Source organism: Larus michahellis, chromosome 3 (genome assembly GCF_964199755.1).
Source record: "Larus michahellis chromosome 3, bLarMic1.1, whole genome shotgun sequence".
NCBI lineage: Eukaryota > Metazoa > Chordata > Aves > Charadriiformes > Laridae > Larus > Larus michahellis.
Genome location: NC_133898.1, coordinates 64,618,258 through 64,631,775, shown reverse-complemented (window position 1 = coordinate 64,631,775; position 13,518 = coordinate 64,618,258). Strand labels below are relative to the sequence as shown.

At 40.6% G+C, this 13,518-nt stretch overlaps 1 protein-coding gene across 4 annotated transcripts in view; it reads right to left on the bottom strand.

The window, feature by feature from the left end:
* SYNJ2 (synaptojanin 2) overlaps positions 1-13,518 on the bottom strand; it is a 72,303-nt gene that overhangs the window by 33,936 nt on the left and 24,849 nt on the right. For 2 of the 4 annotated variants that reach the window (XM_074580505.1, XM_074580504.1), the window contains exons 4-6: positions 13,052-13,277; positions 3,818-3,901; positions 1,917-1,978 (exon numbers count right to left, since the gene is read on the bottom strand). In XM_074580505.1, coding sequence (XP_074436606.1) covers positions 1,917-1,978; positions 3,818-3,901; positions 13,052-13,277 — 372 coding nt within the window. Of the gene's footprint in view, positions 1-1,916; positions 1,979-3,817; positions 3,902-4,026; positions 4,495-7,557; positions 8,290-13,051; positions 13,278-13,518 lie in introns of those variants that run through there. The other 2 variants (XM_074580506.1, XM_074580507.1) reach the window with 2 other exon arrangements.

Here is a 13,518-nt window from a genome sequence, read left to right as displayed (position 1 = left end):
ACTCACACAAATGAAAAGCTATTACATGCTGCAAAGCAACATGCAATGGCTAAGTGTCCGAAAAACAGCAAGAACACATCTTCTGGCACGCACCTTTAAATCTTATAACCACAAATAAGCCACACAGAAACCCATGGAAGGGGAGAAAAGAAAGAAAAAGTTATCAGCATGGCCTTCAAGAAACATGGCTAAATATATTTTCTGGTGCTACTTATGTTCCTGATTCTACAGCCAGTACTCTGTACGCCAACGCTTCCCATACATTTGCACCCCTCTGATCCCAGCATCAACTTTCTGCTTCTCCGCCAATGTTGCTATCCTCCAACAAAACTGCTGAAGCTCAGGCCACCTGCATGAGTACTGTAAGCAGAGCTCCCCGAGGATTTCTCAGGGAGAGGGAACGAAAAAGATCCACTAACAAGATCACCATTCACTTCTCGCAGTGCCTTCTCAATACGTTAACCTATCAGATGGGGAAATGTAGCAGGCTAAATCCACTCTAACACTCTCAGAAAAGCTGTAGCAGGCTGTTAAGTTCCAGTGTTTTTTTCTCCATATAAGTAGCTGCTTATTCCTTGCCCATTTTCAAAGCACTGTCTTTTGCAGGCCTGCAAACAGAAAGGTCTCTAACTTCATCTAACCGAAAGGCTTTACCATGCACAAGGGAAAGAAGGAATAGTGCAAGTTTATCCTCATATTCATGTTTCTTACAAGAAAGCTATTCACTAGTTGCATCAGGGTCAGAGAGAAAAGGTTCTCCGAGCTAAATGGTGTTACAAAGTTGTTGCTTGCTAAGGTACGCTCAATTTCTTGGGCAGCACAAAAGGATGCTGAATAAGTTGTTTTCTTCTTATATAAATTATCACTGCTGTGGAATGCAAACCTTTAAGATGGAGCGGCAGGGCAAGTTATCATGGCACCAGATGACCACAAGACCATGAGTCGAGTCTCAAAGGCATTTGAATTCAGTAGAATTTAAGAGCCTTAAAAAGCTTGGAGAATATAGGCTAAGACCCTTCGGAACAGGGACTGCTATCGTGTATGGTCCCTTTAGGTTCTAATGCCTGTTTGGGGTCTTCAGTGCTACAAAACTATTAACAGTCACTAATGCCATGTTTGCTGCAGTAAATGAACTGCTGCAGTAAATGAAATCAAGGAATTAAGAGGCCTTACCCAAAATCAACATAAACTCTGATTTGCCAAAACCAAATCAAAACAGAAATTAATCACATGACCTGGCACTTACAAGTTGAAAATTTCCCACAGGCCAAATCCTTCCTGTCCTTTTCAGGCAATGTTCCCACTGATGTCCATGGGAGTTTGCCCTTAAAGGATAGCACTTCATAGTCAGACATTCAAAGGAATCAAGCTAACGTATGGCTTTTTTTACAGTTTCCATCTGACAAGCAGAGTATTAATGGTTTAAAGAGGTTTACAAGTCAGTCTTTGGGTAAAGTAGAAAAGCATCAGCATGACAGCATCATACAACACTGATCATAGAATAAGACATTGTTATTTCTGGAAAGCAGTAAAACAATGAGGAGAAAAACAAATCCAGACTGTAGAAGAAGCAGTGTTTACTTTATAATTACCTGGGTTACACTGGTAAAAAACACACGTTCTGTGTACCTGAAGTGTAAATTTGTGTTTGTTGTCTCACAAAGGGTTACACAGACTTTGCTTTTGCATACCACTCATCATTTCTTAGCTTTTACACAAACAAGCCAGGAGACCAAATTAATTCAATTACCATCAAAAACAGAAAGGAAAATGCACTTAAAAATCTGCAACACCCGGGGGATTGGCTATGTCATCTGAGAGATGTTTCACACCTCTCAGGATTTACTAGGAAGGCATATAGTTGTGGAGTTAAATGCTAGGCTGCTGTGTTATTGCCAAAGTGGAATGAAGCTTACCTGTCAAAGGCAGGAGCATTAGCTTCCAGACCTCTGTTAAGCCTTAGATGATAAGAACCCACCTAAATTAAAATATTGGAAAGAGAAGAAAGAGAGAAATAACTTCTTAAATTGTTAGAGTCCTAAATCACTAGATGTCTCCCTTTTTCCTTCAGAGAGAAACATGTCACTAGCAGCACCAGACACCTCTAACAGACTCCACACACCCACACACATAATATCCTTAATACAAACGCCACAGCTTTTATTAGACAACAACATTTACAATTACAAGTGAAAACACCATTATCATTAAGCAAAGGGATACCTACACATTTTTTAACGGCCAAACAAATCACATCCCTTCACCAGCTTCCTCTAGCAAATATCCCACCCTGCCTCACACGAGTATGCTGTGTGCCCAGTATTCTTCCTGCCCTTCCCTTGGCAGAAAAGGCTGCCGTTATGCCAGTTCCCATGGGTTGTGCGTCCAGAGTTATTTCATCTTTCATTATTTATAGAAACTAAAAAGCATCAGAACAGTCCTTTGAAAATATGAAAGATGAAATCCTGTGCCATCAATTTAATAGGACTTTTAATATGGATGTTAACAACAGTAGCCTCAAGCTCCTTTTGAATGCGTACTACTGTTATTACAGTACACAAAGGGCTTCATTCCTCTCCAAAAACTACACTGTTAATTATTTATAGGATCATGAATTGTTTCCTGTACTTCATCACCTTCCTTTGTTTTTCATGAGGTTGGTTGCAATTCTTTCGAACGCTGGTGGCAGCACACTCACATCCAAGGAGAAGAGTTATGAGTATTCACCAACATAAATGAAAGCTGCATAATCTAATCCAGATTAGGCAAAAAAGCAGACTGTGTCCCTACTAAAAAACTGAAAATTCTGTTTAACTAGACATGCTACCCACAAGCCAAAAATACTTGGGGAGAAGATATACGGCTTCATAACATACAGAACTACAGTGCTGGATACAGCTACACCATGGGCAGGAGGTGTGCACAACCATATGGGCTGACTTGCTTTATAAGAAGCAGCCAGTATTGCACTGGATGCTGCTAACGGAGAGAACACAGATCCTTCGGTCATCTTCCTTCTGCGCTAAATCCAGTAGTTCTGAATGGGACCTAGGTGCTAGATTTAATGATTAAAAAAAAAATCAAATAACCTTTAAAGTATCTAAAAACCCAGTTACATTATGTATTCTCTCTACTAACACACGAGTATACTCATTCCAGTTTCTTATCCCTCTGTTAAGAGAATGCAAAGACCGCTAGGGTAATTCTTATTTGAGCCTGTAACTGTATATAAACTGTAATTCACAGGCCATGTGTAACCCGCTAAATCTCATGCAATAATCTGATTAAACTCTACATCTCTGCCTTGCAGAAGATCAGATTAGATCATCATCACCCTTTTGATTAAAATCTAGAAAACACACCATCCTGACATGATACTTTGTTTCAAAGTAACAGGCTCCTATAGAGCTCGCAGTATCCCTAGATACTCCAATTTTGCTGTGGAGGTCAATATCATCAAGCCAACTGGGCATTTCAGATGGGAAGGTTACTCCAAATCAAATGGAAAATGTTATAGAGATATTGCTGTAAACTTCAGCTTAGGACATAAGGACGTAGTTCCTTACAAATAGTTCCCTGGAGAGGCACACACAAACACATGAAAATGTTAAATTTAACTATAGCCATTTGCCTGGTTATATTCTGTTTATCTAAACATGCAAAATTTCCTACAAAGTAAACCTAAAATGAAAGAGCTCAGCATTTTCACAGAGTGAGCTTTGAAGCTCATTTAAAAAAACAATTAAATTTTATGTAACTTCTAAATTGTAAATAGCAAGAGAGATAAGTAAGGTAGGCTTTTTGATTATTTGTTTACCTGAAGCCCCGGTTGCTCCCAAAACAGTGGAACAGAACCTCTGATCTGCACAAAGGAAGAGACATCATCATCCAAGTAAATTGTCTGCAAAAACAAAATAAAGGGAAGGCGTTCTGCAGTCAGATCTGTCAGTCTGTGACCCCTTCATCAGGCAACTGAACTTCAAAGGGTAAAAAAAGTAAACCATGTATCTCACTGTATCCACTTACTGCTCAGGCACTTTTCCATAGTCTCACAGGCAGTGGAACAAGGCACGACGTATTTGCTTTCACGTCATCACAGCTGATTCAGTTCGCTACTCACCCGAAACAAGAGAAAATTTAAAACACCACCAGTGGCAAGAAGGAAGGAATCTTTCATCCACAATGAAGATGGATTTGATCTACTGGTGGAGACGCTCAGGAAGACCAGCCATATACTCTCCCTCTGTCTCTCCCACAAAATTTAACTGTGCAAAATGTCATTGCTCCTTGTGACCGATGATGGGTAACGCCAGGTGTGAGATGAGCTTATCTCTTGCTTTATATAATATTTCTTATTTCACTGCATGTTGTGCCCTGTCAGAGTGTCCAAATAAATCTCAGTGAAACCAGCAGCTTTGCCACTCCCATTCTGAGATACAGTGATCTGCTTCTTTTCCAGGAGGCTTACAGCGAGAGGCTCCAAACTCCCCATTTACCCCTAACCAGACCTCAAACTCTCCCTTAGTATTTGTTCTTATGACCACTGCTAACAAGCTGATTTTGAGTCAAATCTACGCGAAGTGCAAAGACTGATTTCCCCCTTTGCCTTCCCCCTCCACCAGCCCCCAAGCAAAGCGGTATATTATCCGTTAACTTAGCACAAAAGGTACTATCTTCAGATTCAGTATGACCACAGAGCAACTGTGCAAAGCCTGGCTCACTCCCCTGGCCTATACTTAGCCGTGGAATCCTGGCTGTTTTCCACGGGGAATACATGATACACATGATACACATCTCCGCTATCTCATGCATGACAATGCGTCTTCTGCAGCCCTGCAGAGGAATGGTATCCAGGTCATCCAGGTAGCTGCTTCTCTAACCGCATCATATCATTTAGCACAACTGCTGCCAGCTGGCTAGTAGCTCCCAAAATAGAAAAGAACATGAAAATGGGTTACTCTACAGCTTTAATGTGGTTTGTGCTTTTGGATTTGCCACTAGATGTGCTGCTGGCTGGGTGGCTCATGGGAAGTGCCTTCATTTAGCTTGACCCCTCATCTTTATAACCACTAACAATGTACAATTTTTAGAGCTGCTTGTGTGAAACGAAGTATAGCTACACCAGAGAGGTGGGTATTTAAATATTCTGTCACCAGTTTTATCTAACTAATCTTTACAATATTTTTGCAGAGCACTTACAACTATCCCCATGTCACTAAGATGAAAGATTTAAGTGGCTTTGTTAAGGACAATGTCAGTGATAGCTAGCCCAGACGGAGTGCGAAACTGTATGTTTCAATGTCTTTAGCCTCAAACCAATGAATTAAGAACCCTTCTCTGTTGCATTGCATCCTAGCGCAACCCCCTGCAAGAGATGGGGCTGCTCAGAGAAGCTTTCTTGCAGGCCTGCCTCACAGCTTGAGTGACGTGGATTTAAAACACAGTCTCCCAGTAAAGCTTTCTAAACATTGACGGTACCTGAGTGCAGGAACTAATTACCATGGCAACACACCGATGCACCTTTTCTTCGTACTTCTGTGCTCAGAAGTGTTCGTCCTGCAGTTGGCCTACAGCAGGAGTGAGCAAGCCCACCTTCTTCCTCTTTAACACATCCTTCCTGAGAGAGGTCGTGCCAAGATGAGTCAGTGACTTCTAAACACTGAATCATCTTTTCACTCACAGCCATGGACCCAGAGGAGCTAATTCTAAGGTAAAGCCAATTTGCATAGCTCCACTGACAGCCCCAGCACTATCCTGACTCATACTAAATGACGATCAGGTCCTGAATCAATGCAAAAAAGAGTCAGGACTGGCTCACTTCAAAATTTGACAACAATCATCACCTTAGTGGTGGATGAGTTGAAACAAAACATCTAATGATGATGAATACAGACACAGCTTTATATGAAGTACAATTTGGCCGCTCAAACAGCTTGCTACAGAGGATTAGTTTTCTGTACTATCTTCTGGAATGTCCGTTTCTATAAGTAACTGAAAAATTGACAGCTCAAGTATCTCTTTGGCCAGCTCTTCTAGAAGTCCCAGCTGCAGATTAAAAGATAATAACAATAATTCAAATTTTAATACCTGCAGGTTAACACCTTCCTGAGCTATAGTTTCAATGGAAAGTATTTAATCAGCTACAGACCATGAATATACAACCTGCCTTCCTTATGCCAAATACAGAAGAAAAATACTGACCAAACATTTCTGCCTTTCTGCTCATATTTCCATTTACTAGTGATTCAACATCCTAAGAGTGAACAGATGTTTGTTACTGCTATCACTCACATTTTCTGTTCATTGGTTTTCACCCATTACCTCTTCTAACTGTTTTCTGCTCTATTAGGCTGTCCATTTGGAGAACTGAACAACAATGAAAAGAATTCAAACTAATTTGGGATCATTCCTGTGATCTAAACAGGGTGCCCACACCCTGATGTGATGGGCTGGGGGGTCCTCTGTCAGGTTGAGGTCTATTACAGAACACCCCTATGATGATAGGGCATTTTAAAGAAACTGTCATTTTCATGCACATTGCCATGTAGCTTTGAGCTGGGAGCATAGCCTCTTCAACATAGTCATTCACAAGAAAATTCTCCACATGAGCACATTTCCACTTACAGGGCTCATCAGTCTGTTCTCTGGAGCAATTCTGTGGTCTTTCACAATCCTCTTACCTCATTCTCGTGACCCAGATGAATCCAAAATTATTTTCTTCCAAGCTGCCAGTGAGTTGGAAAAAGACCTAGTATTTTCTAATGAGTGGGAGAATAACACCCTTTTCTGCCAGTCATTCCTTCCTAAACAGACTGTAACCACTTCATTAAGCATTACAACTGTGCAAATCTACCCTGAATTTCAGCAATACCCACTGTCCTTCATTCACCACTCCAAGGAACATGACCTCTGGTCTTCACATTGCCTTCTACTATGTATGTCCCCTTGACCTTACAATAATAGTGGCAACAGCCTTCCTACCTGCAGACTTGTTAAGTGAGCAGGTTAAAAGACTGAGACTAAGAAGACTTTCCAGTTCAGGAACGGACATAATCTTAACGCCCATATACGCTATAAGAAACCCCATTTGTTAAAATCTTAAATAAGCACTGATAATACATCCAGTTTGAAATTACATTCATAAATAAAAGATTCCAACTTCGTTCCTTATGCAATTCCAGCATTTATGCACGGATAAGTACAGAACTTCTTTTCTCAGATTCTTCCAGGCCTTGATCATTTTTTGTTCATAATGGCATGTTTTCTACAAGCGCGTACCTGTCCCACTTTTGTTCTAGTTTTGACTTTATTACCCTGTCGTCCAGCAGATCCATTTCTCTTATTCTAAGGCACTACAGAAAAATAAAGAGTTCTTTAAGAAAAGAAACTTAAAGAAAAATAAACAGCACTTCATTTCCAGAATCTTCCTGTCCTCTGTTTTCCTTAACTCATCAACAAGAAATACACCCAAGAAGATCACACTGGTTTTCCTCTAAAAATTCAACAACAAATCAGTTACATTTTGGACAACATTTTGTCATTAGGGTTGATACCTACCGCTAAATGTCTGTCTTTGGGCTTCATAAAACTGTTGTGGAGTCTTATCTTTTGTCTTAGATCCAAAATGATGGCAAGTTGTTATTTATTTGCCCCAGGGAGAATGTTCATTCCTACCAAATCCTCAAAAACACTTGAGGACTACTTCATTAATCTCAAAGGGTCTGACCATCCAATCCAGGTCGCTGGATGGATTTTCAGATATTTTTCCTGCAGTTTCCATCAGACAACATAATAGCAACTGGATACTTAACCCATGTGGAGGACCTCTTTGCCTTGATAATAGATTGCTTGTCCTCTGACCTCTGGTGTTAGAATTTGCCAAGGTTTTCTTTCCACTTCTGTTGTCTCAGACATTTTGTGGTCTCTTTCTCCAGCTCCAGGTCCAAGGGTGATAGTGCTGATAGTTCAAGAGGACGTTTCTCAGTCTTTCTCTTCTGTTGCACAGGGCCAGACTTTGCCCCTGTGATCCAAGGTCCTTTCCTGGTAACACAAGCTTCATGCACAGATACTACTAGTAAACTTCTGAGCAAGAAGCAAAATGATACTGCTTCTGAGCAAGAAGCAAACATCTACATCAACCAGCTGGTGTTCTATTCCCAGCATGCTCCTCCCATTCATCGCTTGGAATAATTTATTCACTGATCTCCTTCACTCAGCTTCATTAGAAGGAAAAAATCATCTAGTCACAACTTCAAATGGCAAAATTCATTAAAGACTCACCAGGCACAGAGACACCGCCCATGATGAAGTGGATACTCATGTGGCTTGTTATGGGATCCCCAGCTCTGCCACACAACCCACAAAGAGCATGGATAACAGATGGCCTAAACATACCTCTCCATGAGTCCCTTTAACTCAGACCATGGGATCCAAAGATATACTTGCCAAAATAATCCTCTTTGCCCCGCCTGGGGCCATACTAAAACTTGATCCAGAAAATAAATTAACCACATGATTGCATCCATTCCTCTCCTGGAGAGCTATCCAACATGGTCTAGGACTTATTGTGAAATAGGGATCATTTTTCTTAATCCATGCCCAACATTTTTTTGTTAAACTGGAAGAAAGGGAAGGTTAATCCAAATTCATGGCATTTCCTTTTAATGCCTTGTCAAGATTTCCATTTTCTTTATTGAACAGTTCCAGGAAGGGAAAAACAACTGAAACCGTTCATTTATGTTCGGTAAATTAGAGTTGTTCCCCTTAAGTCACATACTAAGATATTAAGAGTTTAGCACGACTCTTTGGAGGATAACTGGGGGAGGAGCTGAAATGTAAACAGTGACAGGCACACAAATTAAGTGAAGAAAGCACGCTTGTTTCTCAACACTATTAGCAGAAAAGAATTAGAAGAATGCGACACAGCCTCAACTTTAGGGGATTACCAGGGGAGGAAGAAAGGGTAAAGTGAAACATTTAAGCTATCACAGGGAAACAGAGACTGATTTTAAAACTATTTGAGGATTAACTGCAACACTGCAAGTAAAAAGGGCTACTATCCCACTACAAAATACCAGCAACAAATCTGGAAGTACACATTAGAGGGATTTCAAAAAAGCACTCTTTTCTCTTCCCTTCATATTTTGTTTTTGTTTAAGTGTTTCCTACCATTTTTTCTTTCTTCTTTTTTCTTTGTAAAGATGCAAGCCAAATGATCAAGTATCTGAAAGATCTACTAGTAGCTTTTTTTTGAAAAGCAAAAGTGAAGTGAGATATTTAACTTTTTCTCCCTTCTCAAACACAGTGAGTCACAGTAGTTAAGTGAGCCCACAAAAAATGACTCATTGCAGAGCTAAAATGCCACAAGGCTAACTCAGTGGGAGACAAAAGCATACCATTTATGCATAAAAGAGCTGCCTGGAGATAAGGCTAATTGTTTCTCCCTCTTCTAAAATCAGAAAAATGTTAGAAGTAATTCCTATAAAGGGGGGGGGGGGGTAAGTCCTGGGTTTTCAGAATCCTAGGGTGCTATTTATCCATGAAAGCACGCAGCCAGCATGCCATTATACTGTACAGGCTGCAGCAAATAGAAAAAAAAAAAAATGTTATTCAGCCAAGATATTACCTCATAGGCGATTAGTCAGTAGTCTACTATGAAAGCAGGAGAGAGTTTATTCTAGGACTCTTCCTTCCTCATGGTAAGTGGATGCCAGCTTGAACTGGATCTCAGGCATCCCAGTGGTTAGCCCAACTTTGCTATCTTAGGACACGCAGCTTGGTAAAACTAGTGTTTATCACCATTAGCAACAGCAACCTTCTTTTCTTCTTTAAAAACAAAAACCAAACAAAACCACACAATCCTTTACAACTCCAAACCCTTGTTATAATTTTCAAGCTACTTGAGCCTTTAGCCCCATAACCATCTCACTCTTGCACTTTTTTGCTTACCCAATTGCAAAACACTCAAAAGCCTTCAGTCCTCCCACTTCACGGCAGTCCCTGGCTGAACGGGAACAGAGCTCTTCAGTTCCTGTGAAGTGTTTGACCCAGCCCCAGCTAAGGGAAGCATTAGCAGCCAAGTACTGTTTTGCCACTCACCAGGAGCCAGTCCTCAGGTTTTCTGCTGGGATGCAAAGGCCGTCTTATTTTCACGCTAATCATTTGCATCATAAAGTAAACCAGGAATATAATTAAATAGAATGAGTTACTTCTGACCCAACTAGTAAGCAGGATAGCAGAAGTATTTCCCATAATTAGACAACTGTTAAGTGCAGTGCTGCCAGTGTGAGACTGATCTGAAATAAAGCTGACAACCCTTTCTAACGTCTTCTTTCCTCTGCATTTCAGCAAGAGAACATTCTTCAAATCCTGAGTAACGTACTTTGCACTAATGCTCATGAGAAGGCACTCAACTAAAATAGCAGAATGTACCAAGTTATTACTTAAAATGGCATATGTCCCTTCTTCTGTTCCCAAATTCCAGGGGAAAATTCCACTTTTCAGTGAGCAGACCTATCTGCATCTCCCAATGCACTGACAGACTTTCTAGAAAGATGTAGATGCTGCAGGACCTGACTTGCAGTTGCTTTGGAGCAGAGGCACAAAAGCGAATTATTAGCAAAGAATTCAGAGGCTGACATTAGAGACCCAAGCCCTGCAGGGGAAGAGTTTGGCATCCAACAAGCAGAATTTGTGGAAGCCTGAACACTAAGTGGAAAGCTGCCAGGCCAGCCTACTGAAAACCTAGGCAAACCAGGAAAAGGAGGGACATGAACAAAAAGCCACTCACATCCCTGATAAGAACTCTGGCCGCTGGGCAGAAAGTCCCACTTGCAACATTGTGCATGCTTTGTGCACATCTTGGGGATCAAACCTCACCAGCAAACTCGGGAATACCAGCCTGCAACTCCACCAAGCCTTCAGCTGAGCAACGCAGCACTGTCAAGTCTAAGGCAGCTCTCCGTCTGTCCCTAGGCAGGACCAGGTAAAGAGGTTAAAGCTGTACCATCACGACAACAGCTTAAAGGAAATTCTGAAAGTGCCTAAACATTACTAGATTTTGGACAAACAGGTGCCCGAAGGCATGCCTGCCTCATGCAGTGGCATAACAGACAGGACAGCATTGAGTGTGACCCGCTACACTCAGGCAATGCCACAAGGAAATACCAGTGCTAAAGTATGGGCAGTTTTGAGGGGGGTTGCCACTCTCAGCAGTCAGGCACTGAGAGCAGTCAGTCCGACAATGGCACAGCTATAACTCCTCCAGAACAAGTAATAACACAGCTAGCTTAAGTAACTCTACACTACACTCACTGTGTCAGGTAGAGATGTCTCACCAGCCTCCCCTTACAAGCATCACCTAAACAATCTACTTGCGTTGTATGTGCACCTACACATACAGACACATACATACACATATAAAAACAATCTATGCTACATACAGTTTTGTAGATGTGCTCAGACACTCAAAACAACCAAATTTTAGGAGCAGATCCTTGTCCTTTATTGAAAACTACTACCAGCTATTTATCTATTCTGCTTATAGAGACATCCATTTCTGTATGATGGTTCTGACTGCTAATAATTACTACTTCTATTCAAAAAGGAAAAGGTGATTATACTTGAATAAGAGAGCGCTCATTTAAGCTGGCATAGAAGATTTCAGATCCTTCAGGGTCCATTGCTTTTTGTTCATTTTCAAGGTAGTAAGCTAAACCATGCGTAATAAAACCACTGTTATTGTGTTTGGCTGTGTCAATCAAGGGAGTCTGCTGAATGCATTTCACCCATATATTTTGTCTCAGCATGGAAATAAGGTTTTTACTATGTATGTATAAAAACCGTGTCATACCACCTCTCACTGAAGAGAATCCCCCACAAAGCAAAGGGGAATATAAAGCAAATTCTCTTCCAGAATGAGTTGCACTGGAATTTGCCTTACTCTGAGAAGATGGTGTTTTTTCTCCATTTCTTTTACTAGACAAAGATGATTTGACTCCGAGTGAACACAGGTCCTTTGCTGGGCAGCTTCCTCTTAACTAGAATGATATATTTGAGCGCTGAGAGTTTGTCTTCACCATAGCACAGCATACACTACCTACTTTCTATAAATGTTGTTCTCACTAGTCTGCAAAAGCCCTGTGAGTAGCAGAAAGTTAATAATCACCCTTATTTTATAGCTGAAAAACTAACTGTACAAAGGAGTGATAGCTGCAGTCCAATACAGCACACAAGAGTAACTTGAAACATGAATATTTACGATCATCAGATTTTGTATGATTCTCAGTGACTTCCTTAGAGTCAAAAGCAAATCTCAGCTCTAGTCTTCGCTGAAAATCACCCCCCGCATCCCCAACCAAATTATTTTACATAAATGTAGACACAGTTATGCCACTGTAGTGCAAGGGACTTTCAATGGCTTGTCCAGAAAACCTGATGGTATGGACTAACAGAGATACTTAAAATGAATGAAAGAGAAATGAACTGCAGAGACCATTACTTTTTAGAAAGTCTTTCACACTAGCTCTTCTCCAACATTCTACAGCATGGGAAACATGACGAACTTTATAAAAAATATAGGATAAAAATATATCCAGAATGTATAAAAGTGCGATATTTATTCTGGAACAGATTTGAAAACATTCTTTTGTTTAATACATGGGCCTTATGACTGATAATTCTAAGCAAGTTTTGTGCAATTGAGAAACTTACACATTGATTTCACATGAATTAACATGCAGAGCGCTCTGAATGGCTTAAAAAAACATGTCTATATTTCACTACAAGATCAAATGGCCAGACTTTCACATTCAGGAAAAAAATCAAAAGTATTAGTGAAAATTGTATGCATGGAAAACTCAGAAACACAGAAAAAGAACAGATCGCAAAGAAATGCTTAATGGGCAGGAATAAAGAGATCTGACATGCAATAATATTTTAAATGTTATAGGAAAAAATACTTGCTGAACACCTTTAATTCTTGTTGGAAACTCTGCCCCAACTAAACTTGAGTGGACTGAATTATTCAAAGCTATTGGATACATCTGCTTACCTGCTCTGTCTCAACGAAGTTAGATACATGTCCATCATCATTGACCCCTCGAATGTGAAACCGGGCACCAGCTCGCTCACAGCTGATGCGAGAGATGAGGCAGGCTTTCGCCTTCTTGTGGGAAGCATAAACAGTGCGAATGTCCACTACACCACAGATCACTTTCAGCAACCAGTCAGAGCAGTTCACCTGGTAGTGTTTGAAGGGCATATGCAATAGTTGGTTCCTGAAAGGGTCAACATACACATTACTGAATAAAATAAGAGAGATAGGCATGGGTGCCACCCCACAACAACCACTAATTTAAGCAATTAATGTTCTTTGAACCTTTCTTTGTTGTACCTTTATCTAAAACCAGGAAATATCAGGAAGAAATCCTCGTGAACTACTACAGTGAAGAGAACATGGCAATTTTTAATAGCACAGCTACCACCAAGGTGCTGTCCTTATATCTTGTACCTCTGTCT